General features: G+C 36.7%; 1 protein-coding gene across 9 annotated transcripts in view; it reads right to left on the bottom strand.

The window, feature by feature from the left end:
- Window positions 1-18,867, bottom strand: part of PCLO (piccolo presynaptic cytomatrix protein) — a 343,040-nt gene that overhangs the window by 71,208 nt on the left and 252,965 nt on the right. For 6 of the 9 annotated variants that reach the window (XM_021384447.1, XM_021384450.1, XM_021384451.1 and 3 more), the window contains 5 exons: window positions 12,516-12,624; window positions 11,856-11,923; window positions 9,763-9,974; window positions 4,922-4,972; window positions 3,436-3,566 (listed from right to left, as the gene is read on the bottom strand). In XM_021384447.1, coding sequence (XP_021240122.1) covers window positions 3,436-3,566; window positions 4,922-4,972; window positions 9,763-9,974; window positions 11,856-11,923; window positions 12,516-12,624 — 571 coding nt within the window. Of the gene's footprint in view, window positions 1-3,435; window positions 3,567-4,921; window positions 4,973-9,762; window positions 9,975-11,855; window positions 11,924-12,515; window positions 12,625-18,867 lie in introns of those variants that run through there. The other 3 variants (XM_021384448.1, XM_021384454.1, XM_021384453.1) reach the window with 3 other exon arrangements.

Genomic DNA, 18,867 nt, shown 5'->3' with positions numbered 1-18,867 from the left:
TCTCACTAGAACATTTAATGAAGGCCATGGGGTAAATAATATCCTGTTAATGATAGAAACACTAATTTCTTATTGATCCTGTTCTCTGCATCTGCCTCTAACCATCCTGGAAACAAACATAAAAGTGCATCAACCTCATGATTGTTTTTATCAATAGCTAGGAATTAAAAAAATTGCCTGCATAATCTGTTTCTAAAAAAGAGTTAACTGTGCTTTCTATTGTACTTTACATTTCCTGAGGATGCAGAAAGCAATACAGAAACCTTTAATAGAATATGGATTCATCTAGTGCTGTGAGCTTTGATGTCTGATCTCCTTCCATTCCAATTTTAATTTAATATAAATTTTAATGGAGATCTCAAAAGGGCTCAGTAGGAGAACATGAAAAGCTTTTAATATTTTGAAAACCCAAGAAGATATAAGGCAATGAACTTACTTTTGCCACTCTGCAAGTTAACTGCTCATTGACTTCTGTTCAAACTTCCCATACAGCAAGGTCGTATATCTGCTGCTAGAACAAATGTGTCCAGGGCTCTTTTCCAGTGATAAAGCCAAACAGAACACAATGACCTTTATCTGTTCTATTAAACTCTTATGATATCTTTACATTAATATTTGGTACTGAGCTTTTCTCCTGATTGTCCCACTTCTGACTTGTGATTGAACTGTTTTTGTTCACATTGTAGTACAGTCTGAGTTAACGAACTAGATTCCTTTCAAGGAAGATTAATTCAGAAGAAGCACTTCAGGGGCTCATTTAAATTGGCCAGCCACTAATATGTACTGTGCATGGTACCAGATTGGTGGGGGTCTGAATTAAAATATGCAAAATGTGCACGTGTTTCATTGACACATATATATCAATGTTGGTTTTTTAGTACCAGCAGTTTCACTCTACAAACTCAATACTATTCTGCAGTCCTTCCCTCTAATTATTCTGGAATGTCTGGTGTCCTTATTCTCCAAAAAGAAGAATATTTATTAAATATGTTTATTAAAAAAAACATCTGTTGACTTGTTGGGCCAGCTTTCTACTTTTAAAGAAGTGTAGAATGAAAGCTGAATTACTATTATTATGTATTTAGTCTTTGTTTATACTAGTGTACCTTGAGAACAGAATTTTGCTTTATATTTCCAAATCCGGAACAAATTAGTAGATTCAATTACTAAAAACTCCATTACACCGAATAGCCATTTATGTTCTCAAATAGCATTAATCCGGATTATTATCTAGACTGATGCTTAGCATTAATGTATACACACTGTGCAAGGTATATAGAGAAAAATATTCCATCTCACTTCCAAACAATGTTGTTCCTCTTGACAATAACACCACTCCACCACTCAAAGTCTTGAGACAAGTTCACTATTAATTGTTTTACAACTTTCAGTGAGTGAAAATGCATTTTTAGATATCTATGACTAAACTAAATTATTCCAGACTTCAAAGCAAATGTTATTTGTCCTCAGAATTTGGGCCTAGGATATTACTGTATCAAGGAATATTAATTACTTGTTTCCAGTTTCTTCTGACCTGGAAATGAAATTCACTAGAGAATGAATAAATAGCAAAGCCATGCAGCAATCATGAATTGTAAAACTCAAGAGAAATCTATTTTTCAGTGCACAGGCTCATCAAAAAATCATGCTTGCATATAGAAGTGAAAGAGGAAAATTGAAAGATAGTACAGTCTACCTTGCATTTTGGACAACCATGACTTGTCTGCATATCCAGCATTAAATAGTTAGGAACACAGAGGAAGCAGTGTGAGAGAAAATAAGAAGAGACAGAGATGAAAGAAAATGTGAATAAGAGGTAGTTTCTAGTGTCAGAATCAAAGGAAACAGGCATTATGAAGAGTAAGCAGTTGCGTAAGGATTGAACTACTGATAAAATATATTTAGTAGCAGTTTGAATTTCTGCTTTCATATGCAAGTTTTGCACTTTTGAGAACCTCTTCATTTACATTATTCCCTAAAGTCCCAAGATACATGCAAAACAGTAACACTGCCATATTTTACAGTAATAAACCCTAATAAAAATCAAAGTCTTCATAACTTAGCCCAAAGTTTGAACCTAATGTTTGGATCTGAGCTAGAATTCTACAGGTTGAACATCTCTGTAGTTCAAAGCCTTACTTCTACAACAGTAGAATGAATATGCAAAATTTCCAGTAACATTGATTAGACAAGTATTTGGCAAGACTTAGGTGCATTAAAACACCCTCAAAATTTAGGACCCGTTCCTACTATACTCAGTAACAGTTTTAGGCCCAGTGCCACCGAACAATATTGAATGCTGTACAGATTGAATCAGCTACTAAATACACATTTCTTTAGTTGTACCATTTGTATGTTTTCTATGCTTTTAGCTGTGCTTTCCCATATGCCAATTGTGAACTGTGACCTGAATATGCACTTTCCTTTTACTTTGAATAGATCAGAAATACGTATTTTTAGTTAAATGGTACCAGCCTAAGAGTCTTTTGGGATGAGTGTGACTACACAAATCGAAATGTTTGCAGGAATTTGCCTTTGCAAACTAAGATTTAGTCCTTCAGCTTAACTTTAGATATATCTGTAGCTCCATTTAAGTCTGCAGGATTATTATAGCTGTATATACTTACACATACATATGACATTCTGCAAATTTAGGGCATAAAAAAGAGTTATAATATTGCTGATATAGAAAAACATCTTTTAAAGGAACATTAATGACCTATTTATAAAAAGAGTTTTAAAAAGCAATGCTTTGTGAAAAAAGTGGTTATATATAAGATTTGTATAGTCATTAAATACAAGATTACCAGAATTTATAAAACTATATCTTAACTCTTAATAAATGAATAAATAAACAAAATCACATGAAATGACTGCTCTTTGTCTATTATTTATCACTTCTAATATTATACTGCAGTCTTAAGCCAGTATCAGCTACTGTGGTTGCGTACATTTGCAAATCTGCTTCAAAGTCACAGTGTCTTCAGCTAAAGCAACAATTCAATTTTAACCTTAACATATAGGGTTTTTTTTGTGTTACAGAATCAAAGGCCAACTTATTGCCCCCAAATTCACGCACTTCACTACAAATTAGAGATTTCTAATGAGAACTTTGAAATCTATATATCTAGTACCCTTCAGCAGTCTGTTCTTACAATACACATTTTTCATTGTATTCCATTTTTAAAATGGAAAGACGAAAAAAAAAATAGATGAAATCTACAAAAATTATCCTAACATTCCTGAAGTCATTAGCAACATATTGCACATCCTCCTGGGAGTAGGATCTGGCTTCCCATTAAATACTCACGATTTTTCCTGGTGTTGTACCTTCACTTTCTATAGCAATAAGCTCTCAGTTCTGCTTATTAGTGATAAGCAACAAACTCAAATTTAAAGAAAGAATGTTCAGGTTAAAATTTTTCCTGCACTTACCCTCTCCCTGGAAGAAGATAAACTTTAACAAAGGGATCAGAATAGCCATTATTGTCTCTGGGAGCAAGGTTTCTGGCTTGAAGAATATGGATGATAAGGTTGCCAAGGTGTTTGTCATAATTGATTTGAAGCTAGAGAGCACATTTAAACACAGTAAGATTAGTTTTAATTTAATGTCCTAAATGATTCAAATTCTCCAAAAATCCTTTGCATGAAGTGAGTTTTAGACATTTTGCTTTCCCCATATTAGAAGATTCTGTCTCTCTTTACTGACTAGAATGAGATGCTCGATGATCACTTCGGATTTTGAAAGAAATGTTTCTTTCACAGTCTGTCAGTATTGTTTTTTTTAAAAAATAAAAAACAACACAGACATTGATCTATTCCAATCAGTAAAAAGCACATAAAATTTGAACACTTGATATTCTACTGAGCAATAGCCAGTTTATTCAGTAAAAATTACACAAATTCTGACTACCTGGGGCCCAAGTACAAGGAGGATTTTACAGAATTATAGAATAGAATCATAGAATCATCTAGGTTGGAAAAGACCTTCAAGATCACCAAATCCAACCATCCGCTTGACTTACCAAATCCCCTCATATTCCTTAGTGCTGCAAGTCTTATGGTACTTAACATTTACTACCTTAGTGTTATGTTGCTATGGTACTATGGATGTCTTAATACTATGGAAAGACCATTTCTACATAAAAGGCAGGGATGAATAGAGGAAACAAAAGACAGAAATCTATAGAAAATTAGTTCTGCTGCTCCCAGTTCCACTGTTTTAAAAAACTAAAGTCAGTTTACATAAGAGATAATCACATACTTGGCATTGCATGGAAACAAATACACTGCACTCTGAGAAAGTCTTTACAATCTTCACTGCAAGCAGAGTCCTGTGGGACTCCAGTGGGCTTCCAGTGGAGTCTGACAGTTTCCGAATTGAACCACAGTAACTGTCTGAAGGTTAAAGATTAGAACGTATTTCACTACATTTTCAGCACTTTCAGGAACAAAAGCATTTTTTGTACTTTTATTTGTATTTCACAAGCAAACTTTACAGAAAAAATTGAAAACCTAGCACTGCCCTACACCTTATTTCATTTGGTGACATTTTAATGTGTTGAATAGCATAAAGCTGTGTCAGGAGAGGGTCAAGTTGGAGATTAGGAAAAGGTTCTTAATCAAGAGAGTGGCTGGGCTGTGCAACAGGCTCTCAAGGGCAGTGGTCACAGCCCAGAGCTACCAGAGTTCAGGGAATAATGCTCTCAGACACTGGGTTTGAATTTTAGGTGGTCCTGTGTGGAATCAGGAGTTGAATTTGATGATCCTTGTGAGTCCCTTCCAACTGAATATATTTTATGATTCTATGATTCTACAAATGAGAAATCACTTAATGAAGATGATTTTTAATATATTTATTCAACAGGGAAAAGTAGCCAGTGTAAACAACAATTTACACTTAAAAGAATTACATATTTACCTGAATTTCTCCAGTGATTGGATGAGAAGCAGACTTCGTAGCTTCAGTGGGCTGCCGGATTAAAATACATTAATAAACACAGAGGCATGAAATTATATGTATACATATATGCCTTTTGGAAATAAAAGGCTCTCAAAATCAACCTTTCAACAGCTGTTTATACTGCAATTTCAACACATATTTTTCAAAACCATTCCATTATTTCCAGTCTGTGTGCTCAATACTGACAGTTACAGTATTGCAACAGCACTTAAAGAGTCCAGCCCTAACATTTTGATCAGCCTTTGTAAGCTGATCAAGGCTGTACTTTGTCTGTACAGAATCAGACAACTTGAACACCAGAGTCTTTACAGTCTAGGCAGGAGAGGAGGCTGTGGTAAGGTGGGGGTCGGCCTCTTCTCTCACATATCTAGTGATAGGACGAGAGCGAATGGTCTCAAGTTGCTTGAGAGGACGTTCAAGTTGGATATTAGGAAAAAAGAGTGGTAAAGCACTAGAATGGTATGCCCGAGGAGGTGGTGGAGTCACCATCCCTGGATGTGTTCAAGAAACATTTTGTACTAAGGGACATGGTTTAGTGGGGAAATATTGGTGGTTGGTGGATGTTTGGACTGGATGATCTTGGAGGTCTTTTCCAATTTTAATGATTCTGTGATTCTATAGAGAAACCAAATGTCATGTAAAGTAGCACACAATTATGTCTATATTGACAGATCCAGGTTACACTACTTTACATCTAGTTTAGGTGGATATGGGTAGACAGAGTGGAAAGAATGGCACAGAAACTGGGTGATGTGTGTAAGTGGATTTCATAATTCCAGACAAATTAATATAATCTTTTTTGCTTTATTCTGTGTTCTCTGATAATCAATGCAGCTACACTTGAATTGCCCTCCTCTTCACAGTGGTATATAATCTTGCTTGACTGCTCTCCATTGCTGAGCTTTTCTAAGTTGCTGTTAAAGCAACAAAATCCTCAGAAAACATTTTTTTTTCCTTTTTCTTCCCTTTTGTTTGTTGGTAGTTGGGAAATAATGCCATCACTTCATTCCAAACCTGGACTCTCAAAAAAAAAAAAAAAAGAAAAAAAAAAGCTCTGCTGTTAAATAGCAGTCAGTCAAAGAGAAGCCTCAAGCAAGATGCTGAGTGCATTCATTGGGATGTGCCAAGCACTCACTCATCTCCATGAACTTCTGCAGAGAGTTCAAGCCTCGCTGAACACCAATAATTCTCCTTTGGGGATTTGTCATTTTGTAGGATTTGTTCCTGTTTCAGGGATTTTTCTCTGGGACATCCACTGCAGCTCAGCATTAAGCCCCATGCTGTTGATTTTGCTCTTGGTGATGGGACCCTGGATGCTGTTTTTTTGTCAGCCTGGAGTTGGATTCAATGATTTTTATGCATCCCTTCCAACTCAAGATATTCTATGATTCCATAAATGCTGATGTCCCTGATCCACCCTGGACCTACCTCTAATCTGTAAGTCAATTCATCAGTCAAGAAAGAAAGTCCTGTTTAGATCAGTAGCAGGATTTGGACATTTTTCCATTCTCTCCACATTTGCTTCTTTGGTTGAAGCAGCAGAAAACAGATGCAAACAAGGACAAACTTATTGCTCTCTGAAGATCATTCTAGAAATCATCTTTTCCTGTTTTCCAGATTGTGACCATCAGCCTGGCACACTTTTCAGTGCCATTAGTACTTCTTTTGGTTTCTGAGAAAAGTAAAACCCATCTGCCTCTTTTGTACCTCCTTACATCCCCAAAATCCTTACAGATTTTGTTAGGGTGTTGAACATGAATTGTTTTGAATAATGGCAACACAGAGACTCTTTTCTTGTAAAAGACCACACTGAAGTTATGATGGTGCACTAACCCTTCCAGATTTGCTATGAAGAGACACCTCGTCAGTCACTCAGATATGAGGACCAGTTATAACCACAAAAAACCCAGCCACACAATAATGCAACAGAAAGCAATTCAAAAGTGCCTGTTTTTCATCTGGAATTCACTGAAGTCATATTGTCTCATCACTGTGCATCAGTTTGAGTTACACAACAAAAACTCTACAGTTAGATGAGGTGAACTTCATGCTCCCTGCCTATAATTTTATGTACCATCTTGTGGTGCCTTAATTTTGTTCATTTTACATGCTCTACTTTGCCTCCTGGTTGTGCTTCTTTATTGAAAAAATGAGTAATTTGGGCTGAAAGAGTCCCCTGGATGCCACCTGGTCCAGCCCCCAGCTCAGACTAGGGCCAACTTTGAAGATGGATCTGGATTTAAAGGCAGAGGTGCAAATAATTATCTTTCTTTAACAGGACCTCAGAGAGGATTCATTTGAAAAGGAAAAGTGTTTCACTGCTGGTTTCTCTAGAAGCTGTAGGATTTGAAGATTTAGAAAAGCAAGCATTCTTCAAGACATAAAGACAATCAAATGTTTCTATAGGACATTTATATCCTGTAATCTGCAGCATAGAATGATCTTGTGTTTATATTATAAATGAAATGGGCCCACACAGGATACAGTCTGCCAAGGCTCCAAAAGGTTAAACTTCATCTCTAATTGCTAATCTAATTTCATTCTAGTTTCCTTTGATACCACCCCATCCACAGTCATACTATATGTAAGAACCTCTGCTTTGCAGTGCTGTCACACTTGATGGAGAAGGTTGTCATTACCATGATGTGAAACTCATGTTAATGCCAGGTGCTGATGTTGTGCTCTATCACACTCTGTTGTAATAAGACAAAGCATTAAATGTGAGAAGATCTACATTACAGAATACCAAAGAGACTCCTACATCATTTTAGGAGTGCATACTCTGTGCAGAATCTTGAACAAAAGATTTTACTTGCTAAAAAAAAAAAAATCTGTAGCAAAAGAGATAGGCAATGTAAATATTTAGTCTGTCTTGAAACTTTGGCAAAAGTAAATCAGTGCTGCAGCCTTCCTGGAAATGCTGTAAGCCCAAGGCTGAGAGTTGTTCTAGAAAAGATGAACTGTAGCATTCTCTTCTAAGAGAGCTCAACATTATTATAAACTTGGCCTACAATCAATTAACAGAAACTACACAAGTCAACAAGTTATGGTTGTTAGGAATGGAATGCCTCCTAACATTGTTTTCAGAAATAAGCAAAGAAAGTTTCAAGCATTTACCTGATTAGTTTTGACTTTTGCATCCTCTACATAAAGGCATTAATTTTAATATTTTTTGTTAATCTTCTGAATTTTCATAAAAGATTACTAAATCCTCTGTGCAGAAGGAAATGAAATTTATGCCCCTAACTTCAGGTGATCAGCTACAGTGCCAAAGCTGGGAACAGGTTCCTCATGTGGACAGAGGAGTCCAGGATACACTATGTATCAATGATTTATGTACCTTAATACACTATTCAGTAAATTTAGGAGTATTACTTATTAACCAAATGAAAGGACTTTCACTGTCAATAGTGACATCTGCACTAAGAGCACTGCACTTTCCTTTACTTCACTTGCAGGAATCGTCGAGTCTCATAACTGCTAATTCAGACTGCTTTTCTCACTGGTAAATATAAAACATAAGGTAAACTAGTTCACACAAAGATGTGTACAATATGAACCTGATGATTAGGTAATTTTGCCAGATCCCTGAAGGTTTGTGTGCCAAATCTTGACATGGATTCAACATGTACGTTATAGACCAGATTTATATTCATAAGAAGTCCATGGAAATTCTGAGCAGTCAAAATTACTATCTGATGCAAACTAATCGATAAATATATTTACACATTTTGTTATATCACTGGATGAAAGAGATTTCTGTTTTTCCCTCACATGAAAGTAATGTGAGCATATTGAATAGCTATCTGAGATGAGAAGGCCCTAGTTGCTATTTTTCATTTGTATGGCACCTAACACATTTGTAGTTCAAATCAAAGTTACAGCTTCAGCAACACAAAATACAAACGTAGCAATAATTCAGTAGAAACCCCCTAGGGATGGGGTTCTTGTAAAATCTTGACAGTCATGAGAAGGAATAAAAGCACAGAGAAATACCTATCTAGAAAGTGTGTTTTGCATTGTGAAGTTTTGCTTGGAATAGTAAGACTGTGAGAAGTTGAGTATCCAGGAGAATAATTAGCTTTAGCTATCTTGCAAATTGCTTAAGCAATGGGATTGATTTCTTCCTTCAGGTGTGGACTTTTTGACAAAAAACAACAACAAAAATGTAATAGATGATTTTATGATCTAGTTTCTGGTTTTGACTGTGAAAAAGTCTACTAGATTCCCATCCTGCCCTTTCCAGGTGTGAAGGTGTGTGCACAAGGAGAAAGAAGTTCAGCTGATGTGGCAAAGAAAATGTGAAATTATGCTTAATAAGTTCACAGGAATTAGCTGGTGACAAAACACATTTTGGCAGTGAATTCATTTTTCACTTTCTATGGTTTTCAGACAAATGCTTAATATTGCCATGGTTATTCATAGCTTGTGAAACTTCAACCATAATTTAGTACTGAGTGGGAAAGTGTGGTCTTAGTAATGCCAGCTTTTGTGGAACCTCAGGATTGTTCAGGATGCAGTTAAGAAGAAACAACAACAGAGAATGAAAAGAGCAATTATTTTGTTTTAAAATAATAAGATTACATTTGAGGAAACTATTTTCACAGACGGTCCAGTCTTCTATGACCTTGGATAAATCACTTAATCTCCTTTCTTTGTCTCCAGATTCTGTATCTTAAAAGTCATAACCATCACTGTCATCGCAAATGGATTCAACACACGCTGTGATCTCTTGCTAGAAGAGGCAACTCCTTATTGTTATCAAAATGTTACTGTTGCATGACTGGCAAGTTTCTTACCTTGCTGCTATGTCTTTTTTTGCTGACTGAGGGAGAACCAGGTTGACCAGGGCTGGGAACAGCGCTGGAAGTGGCAGAAGTGGTTCCAGAATGGACGTGTGAAGACTTTTCTACTCCTGAGGAAGCAACCAGAGGTGCCTGCTGTAGGGAAACCTTTTGGAGCTCTGCAGCCAGCTGCTTGGGATCAACCCCTGGGGACTTTGCTTTATCTACTGGATCAAAATAAGAGAGCTTTGCGTTCATAACTGTTAGCATATTCAAACCCATCTTGCCATGGCACAGGGACTGCTTGTAGACTTTGAGGATGCAAAAGGCAATTTATCCAAAAGAGACATCTCTCCACAACATCAACATACAAATTCCAATCCTTCTACTCAAGACTGTCAACCAGTGCTACCTATCTCTCAAGCTTACTGAGAACATTATTCTCTAGCTGAGGAAAAGTAAGCCTTGGATGGTCACTCTGGATCATACTGGTGCAAATTACACTGCTAAAGTCTGGCCTCGCTGTTGAGATCTTGTCCAGTTTCACCAAGTATTTGAACTTTGCTGCAACAAGCTATAACCTCAACTTTTTTTTTGAATCAGTCAGACATTCAGTAAATCAGAATTCTGCTCCTGAGATCATTTGCACAAAGATTAAAGAGAAAAGCATCTTAAAACTTCAGCATTGCAAATTAACCAAAGCAGAACAAAATGAAAGCAAATGAAGAAGAAAAGCCAATCTCTTTGTATGATAAAACCCTACATGAAGCCCCGGTGTCAGGATTGTAATTGCCTTCCCCGACCACTGGCAGAGTGGGCAGAATTTACTCTGGAAATGAAGCTGTATAAGTTCCAAATGTTTAAAGCAGTTAGAGTTAAAATGATAAAATGCTCAGCCTGATTTCTAGGTTCTCAAAAGCATGAAAGGCTTAAGGTCTTTACTATCATCTCTGATCTTGTTCAGCTAAGGTTTAGGCAACATAAACGATCATGTTTCTATGTTTTTTGTATCAAGGTAACAAAGGCTTCTAACAGTTCCAGTTAGCTAAGCACTTTGTTTTAGCATGTCTGGGTGCACCAATAATTGTCTAATGATGAGGTGGTTATGACTTTAATTCCTCTTAGTTACACTTCACCTTGCATAATTGTGTGCTGTGAGGCCTATTTTTAATAATTTTAAGATGTAAAAGGGTAACATCTATGTAGAAATAACTATTTCTGTACTTAAAGGAGTACAGGCATCATGTGAGTGGAGGCAGCTCTGGGCACAGGATGAAAGCTGAGGCCCCAGGGCTACCAGCAACTCACTGATACTGACACTAATGCAAATTCAGGAGCTGGACAAAATCAATTTTGGGAACAGTGAAAGAAACAAAGAACAAGTATCTACTACATATAAAGTGTACAATATCCAGGCAAGTCATATGTGATGCAGAGCTGCTGACCAGCATGGGAAAAGCAAGGCACAAAGCGTGTTAGAAAACATTAAAAGGCCCTGAGCAGATTCTGAAAGGAAGAGGAAGGAATGAGCAACATCATCCATCTCCTGGTAAGGAGGAGTCCAACATTCTCACCACAAACATCACACACCTTCCAGCAGATTCCTTTGGACCCTGTCAACTTTCTGTAATGCCTCTGAAGACAAAGCATAGCTGCAGGGACCAGAGAAGCAGTGGAAGGACAATTATGCCACAGAGAAAGGAGTAACTAGCAGGATGTCTTCCCTGTGTAAAAATGTTAGCCATAGTATTGTTACTGGGATTTCCTTTGTGGTATTTAGATGGTGTAGATTGTGTCAGTATGGATTGAACTGAGTTATTGATAAAGGTGTTTTGCTTAATTTTGGCTAAACTGTTAAAAAATTCTGAACTGATGTGAAATAGTAGTAACAGTCTGCTGTTAGTAGTAGTAACAGTAGATGCATGTACTGTTGTAACCTTCAATTACTCCAAAAATGCTTTTCATACAAGCTGTGATACTCCTTCTGCCCTTGGCAAGATTTTGGATGCAACACCTGTGCTTATGATGCTAATACCTTAGCTTACATAAAATCCAGATTTCAACTGCTAACCGGTGCTCAAACGTTGAAGCAACACCTTATCGCTCACCTGCCTTTACTGGCTCATGCAGTTCCAGGTGCTGGGGATTCTCGGAATCCGAGAGCATGTTCAGGTCCCTAAAGAAAGCAACAAGAAGCCTGAGACAAAAGAAACTCTTTCCTGGTACCCTCCTTATCGTATTAAGTAGATAAATGAATAGTGGTTCATGACAGAAAGCAGCTCCCAAGAATGGCCCCTTCTTTGGTGATACATATTTGCAGTGCTGTTAAAGAGCTGAGAAGAAAAGGTTCTTTTAAGGTGAAATCTTTAATGGATTGAATGCAATTCTATACATTTCTTACAATGTTTAAATGACTTTCATCTAAACTACATATTTCAGTGAAAATCATTTTTATTGCTAACTTATCTTTTTTTTTTTCTAATGGCCAGTAAACTCAGTGGATTATATGTGTATCAGTGAGAGGAAATTGTGGCCTGAAAGTGGGGATATCCTTGTTTGTAAATTACCACCTCAACTTATCATCCCTTTTGACTTAACAGAACAAAGAACAAGCCCACACTCACAATGAACTCCTGTGTTAATTACTACACTGATGCTTCATGCTAACAAAGGTTCCACCTTAACAACTGTAAATTTGAAAAAAAAAAAAAAAAAGCCATGAAAAGCCAAAGAAAAAAATGGAAACAGAAAGATGGGGAAAAACTCACAGTCTTACACATATTTCTGCTTCCCCACACTGCTGAATAATAATATTCTGTACTTCTTCATAGGTTTTTCCAGTCAGGGGGATGCCATTCCATTCCAAAACCTGCATTCCTAAGATGGAAAAACAGCATGAGGTAAAGTACTCAGATTTTCACTAAGGCATCACATAGATTGCTTAGACAAGAAGATTTGATGTGACATTGAGTGACAGTTGTTTAAGGGGCACAACACATTAGCAAAGCCTTTTCAGTTCACACAGATGAGATTGTTGAATATTATTGTCCCATCAGCTATTACTTACCTGTTTAAATATGTCAGAAGATTAATTCCCTTCTAACTTAAACTATACATGCACTCTTTGCAGTCTGGGTTGCATGATATTGAAAAAATTTTGCAATATCAAAATCATGCAACCCTACCAACACGGCAAGAAGCCATACCGTTTTAGATGAGATATTTCCTGTCCAGTCATGGATAACTTATTAATTAATGGCAAATAGCTGTAGAGAATCTGAGCCTCAAAATGGGACTGAATTTGTAAATATGATTTCGTAATTCAAATTAATTTTCTCTAGTTTGTCCCTTAAAAAAGTACAATTAGATGAGGCTTAGTGAGCTTACTGGTTTTCAATGAAAACATACCCAAATTTCAAATACCAGCCTGCAAATATGCAGATTTGCATTTTACTTCCACATAATTTCTTATGAAGAAGGGGTCAAAACCGCTGACTATAGCTAATTCTGCAAGATAGGAAAAGAGCTAAAATAAACAAGCTGAAATAACTGAATACTGATTGAAACTTTTTTGTCTTCTAAGTGTTCCATGACTGAGCCAGGAGACTCAGTATAGAGCAAGCAAGCACTATAAGGAAGTTTAACACTTAGTATTTGAAGAGTCAGTCACTCTATAAATCATGAGGTATATTCTGATGAGAGATCTTTTGGTTACTGTAAAATGCTTACAAACAACAAACTACAGGTGAGTATCTGGTAGTTAAGACTCAGGTTTTGAGAGCTGCATTTGTATTTTGAATAGCCAGTCATAAGGATGGTTCCAAAGGGACTAACTTCTCATAATGCACATAAAAATCCAACCCTCAGGCTCTAGAGCTAAAAATTGCTTAGAGGGACAAGATACTGAATTCTTAATATTCCATTAAAAGCAGTATGTTACAAACAGTTGAAAACCACATCATCCACACAGCAAGGAAAACCACAAACACTTAGCTTGCTACCACTTACACAGATACAACCAAGTCTTCAGCTGGATTATATTTTTATGTCAAAATCCTGTGCTGTTGCATATAATAAATGGGAAGAATAATGAAGTGAAATGTGGAAATAAACTCATAAGAAATCCTATTGTTAAAGAAAAAAGTAATGAGAATTTTTTATGGAATAAAGCAGATGAATTTTTTTGTCAGTGAACATGAGAAATAAAGACTATAACATCATCTTATAGCTTTTTATGTAGGATTCCATGATTTAGAATTTGAAATACCGGAGTTGCTTCTAATTTTTCTCGGTAGGAAATTAGCATCTTGTTCTCAGCAGTCAGTTTATGGAAATACAAACTGCTGAATGACTAAAAAGTAATGTTCGGAAGGCTGCTTACTGCAAAAATAGATTTGTCTTTTTTAATATTTAGCCCCTTTCATTTACCAGCCATCACTCAAAAGCATGATCTTGCATTTTCTTGTTATAGAAGATCTGGTATTAAGCTCAGTTCCTCTGGAATAAAGCAACAGTAATTATGAATAAATGCAGTTTCCCCAGTTTTCTGCCATACAAATATAACAGCATGCTCTGTCTTTAGAAGACTTCAAGAAAGAAAAGATCTGAAGTTATTTTCATTTTTTTTGTCAATGTGTATAGCATTGGATGTTGAGTACAACAGTGTGGTGATATTAAAGTTTTTGCCTAAAGACCAGTCACATTCTGTAATTGGTCTTTGGTCGTTACTGTTCACATTTCCAAAACATTGTATGCTCAAATCACCTATGCTTAGGAGAAACAAACAAGCAGGGAGATGAGAAAACGTACGTTGCTTCATAGCAACTCTACTGACTGAGGAAGAACTAGTAATTGCCCTGATAATCAAAGTCTTATCTTATTACATTATTCTTTCTATAATTAATTGCAACAGCTACATCCTGCATTGATGGTGAGCTACAACTTATTTTTAGCAATATCAGCCCCCACAGATTAGCTTTTTACACCAGGAATTCTGCCCTTCTCCACTACGTGTGCTGACATACTATTTACTCAGTCTTGTTGGTATCTACTTTGTAGTCCGACTTAGAATCTGGAATCAGAACAAATTTATTATTTTCCACTGATTACAAAGTGATTATTCCAGAGAGGGGATCTCATACACATGTAACTTCCATGGAGACAGCCACATTTAGCTGGATTAACACAATCCAACCCTTTCAAAATGTCCCTGCAGTCATACTGAACTGAAAGTGGTAAACAAAACATTTGCATGCCTGTTGTGTTCATATATTCTTTCATATGCAGCTGTTACTGGCCACAGTTGGAACAAGATCAAAATCTTAATACATCTCTGCTCTGACAGAATAGAATAGAGTAGTTCAGTTGGAAGGGACCTTCAAAGATCATCTAGATCATCTAACCTCTTAAAGGTGAAATAAAAATTAAAGCATATTAATGAGGGCATTATCCAAGCATCTCTTGAACACTGACATTGAACACCTCACAAGGAAGCCTGTTCCAGTATTTGACCTCTCTCACAGCAAAGAAATTAGGAAAACAGGAAGTATAGCCATTATGAATTTTTAAGTACTCCATAAATATCTCAACACACCCTGCACTCATTCTAGTTGCTGCTCTCAGTGGCTAAGTTACAAGTTTTCTCCCCAAGGGAAGGGGAGTGCTTGTACTGTGGAAGTAAGGAAGGGACCTGTATTTCATCAAAACCCTTGCAGGAAGGAGAGGGTGGAATTCTGATGTATTGCATTATACTACCACACTTTACAATAATTTAATTGCTTTATGCTCTTCAAGATTTTCAGGCAGTTTTAGCATCTAGTAAAGTTTTAACTTTTTAAAATTTTTGTGCAGCCAGGTATAGGCGAATTATTTGTTAACTGATAACAATAAAAACTGAAAACTCCACAGAACTGATTTACTTTTTCTGACAGTTTGACTAGTTATTTGACAGTTTGTAAAATGGAAACTAAGTATTGGTGAAATTTGAAATCTGTAACAGCAGGGAGGGAGGCACTATTCAGAAGCATCTTCGATCAGCCTCGGGAGGAAGGTACTTGAAATAATTGTCTGCAGTCCCCGTGGAGCATTCAGCATGCTTTGCTAATCCTGGAAACATCTGAAACTTTGGGGAAAAGAAAAAAAATCTCAGAAGAAACTTTTAAGAATGTGGAAAAAGATGAGCATTGGATCAAACCTAGCACAAGACTTGAGCTTGCAACACAACAGAAAAGCTCAAGGTAGCCTGAACAAACCTGTCTCCTACTATGAGGAGCTGGAGCGCTGAAACTTGCTGGATGGGCCACGTGCTTGAAAATGGGAATTTTCTGATAAGTTTTACTGCCTGTGCTAAATATCTGAGCTAATTGCTGGCTACTTAGATTTGTAAACATCATATGTGGAACAGATGTCAGAAACAATGCTTGCGTAACAGCACAGACGATGTTGGTTTTGCTTGCTGTCAAGTCTCGTGCAGTGTTTTACAGCTGCTAAATGGAAACATGCAAAATGCAACTCATCACTGATGTTTATCTGTCAGTATAAAAATATGCACTTTTTAATCTTAATGGTTTGAATATGTTGAAATTGAAAATTGCAGTTTTCCCAGACATGTGGAATCTCCATCCTCAGAGGTATTCCAACCCCAACTAGACTCAGTGCTGAGCAAATTGTTTTCACTGACCATATTTGGAGCAGGGTGCTATGAAATAATCTTCAGATGTGCCTTCAGGTCTCAAACAGTTTGTGACTCTGTGTAAAATAGTTAAATTTTGGTTTATAGACTGTTCTAATGCTTTCTCCATATTAACTGTAACTTTATGTATCAAAGAAAGCAGAAATAGCCAATTCCAGGGGTATTATTCCAGATCTGCACTGTGATGTCCTTTAAAAGGTTGGAGTGCAGGTCCACAAATTAAGTGATTTGCTCTAATTGGGGAATAATGAGTAGTTCAGCATCTCTTTATGTTCATCTATTTGAGTGGGTATCTACTCAAGCTCTTCTTCACAAAGAGAGGAAATATTAAGTGACAAAGTCTACAATATTAAACAATCAGAAATTAGTTCAATCATTGAAAACTCTGTGTGTCTAGTCTAGCTCTCCTAGCTTGGTTTACATTTAATTCTAGAAGTTATATATAATTGAAACCTGTATCATGGATCACAGTATTTAAGAGAAACTTAAACAAAAATAATTATTCTCCATTTTTTTAGTTCTTGGCACAGGTACTTTGATGTAGTTCCTTTAGATAGATTCTTCCTTAAAAAAAAAAAAGAAAAAAAAAGGGATAATAGTAGCAAGGCCTCTTTCAATTATGATAAAGAAAACATATCCAGGATGTAGATCTGATAAAAAAAATATTAAGAACTATGGTCTTTTCAAAGTATTTCCTACTACTTGATTTGCTCTGCCATGCTGATACAGAACCTTTGATACTAGAATTGTTTCTTAACAGTGAAGATCAGATGACGTCATGGTTATGTCACCTTACATGTGTAGTCACTTTGGAAATAAAATGACTCGGGGTCTAAAAAGGATCTTCATGCTGTGAATTGGCAAACATATTAAACTAGAACTATTTCATGAAGAGATGCCTTCGATATGTATAATTGTGGGTTAAGCTGGAAGCAGCTCAGCACCACATGGCCGTTTGCTCACTCTCCCCGGGTGGGATGAAGGAGAGAACTGGAAACAAAATAGAACTTGTAGATTGAGCTAAAAACTATTTACTAAGATACTGAGGAAAAGGATAACAACACTGTTATCATTGCATTTTTGTTTATGTATATATATATATATATAGTTGCAATGCAATTACTCGCCACATGCCGACCAATGCACAGCAACAATATGACAGCACAGCAGGACCGCAAGTTCTCACTCATGCTGACCACAGCTCTGCAACTCTAGAGCAGTGGCTGTTCCCGGCCAACTGCCCACAGCTTTATGGCTTTCCACATTAAACTAAAGGAGGAGAGATTTAGTTTAGATGTCAGGGGGAAATTTTTTTCTGAGAAAATGGTGAGGTGCTGGAACAGGTTGCCCAGAGAGGTTGCGGATGCCCCATCCCTGGTGGTGTTCAAGGCCAGGTTGGATAGGGCCCTGGACAATCTGATCTAGTACTTGATCTAGTGGCTGGCAACCCTGCCTCTGGCAGGGAGGTTGGAACTTGATGATCTTTGAGGTCCCTTCCAATCCAAGACATTCTATGATTCTGCGATTCTATGGTATGGAATAACCCTTGAGGACTGTTTCTCTGAAGACGCTGTTCAGTGATTGGGGCTGTTAATGCTTCCTTCCATGGACGTAGATGCTGGTTCTCTTTCAGCCTATACTAATTCTATGAACTCCATTAGCATTACTCCTGATTTGCACTAATGCAAAGCACTGATTCAAGTGCTCTTTTAAAAAAACAGATTATTAGATACTGGCTGTAAAACAGTTATAGACCAACATTTCCTCTGTACTTGAGTACACCAAGAGTGACACAGAGCTTAGAATGTGTGTAGAAATGACAGCTTCCCTCAAATGACTGTGGAGTGATTCAGAGCTACAACCTTGTACTATTTATAATATTGTGTTTTTATATTCAGGAGAATTTTCAGGAGAACCATAAGCTGCATGAAAATAGTAGGTAAATGACTACTTTTTCTCTAAAATGAATTTCAGCAAAGTTGTTAGAATTGAGAAGATAAGTGGTTGATTTATCCATTGAAACAATACAGCAAAGGTTCAAATACTTTATGTGAATACTTCAGAATATGCCATCTGAGACACAGAAGAGCTACTTCTACCTTCCTTCTCTGCTACTGGTGAGTTCTTAGCTTTGCATTAAGATAGTAAGCACTGTTGAACATTGTTATTTTCAATTACTCTGCAGAACTCTTCAGTTATCAATTATTTAGATACCATGATTTCAGACAGAGCTTTCTGAAGAGGTTTTTGTCAGCCTTGAGAAGGTGACTATACAGTATGAGTTATTGAAAAAATGTAACTGAGCAAAATAAAAAAGTATCAAAGATGTTAAAGCTAATTGGATAATAAAACAAAAAGGAATTTTTTAGAAATAAAAACGGGCTAGATTTGGAAAGGTCATAGGACCTCTTCCCACATCTATCTCAGCC

The sequence above is a fragment of the Numida meleagris genome, chromosome 1 (genome assembly GCF_002078875.1).
Source record: "Numida meleagris isolate 19003 breed g44 Domestic line chromosome 1, NumMel1.0, whole genome shotgun sequence".
Classification (NCBI taxonomy): Eukaryota; Metazoa; Chordata; class Aves; order Galliformes; family Numididae; genus Numida; species Numida meleagris.
Note: the sequence above shows the minus strand (reverse complement) of the source record. Positions and strands in the feature narration are given on the sequence as shown.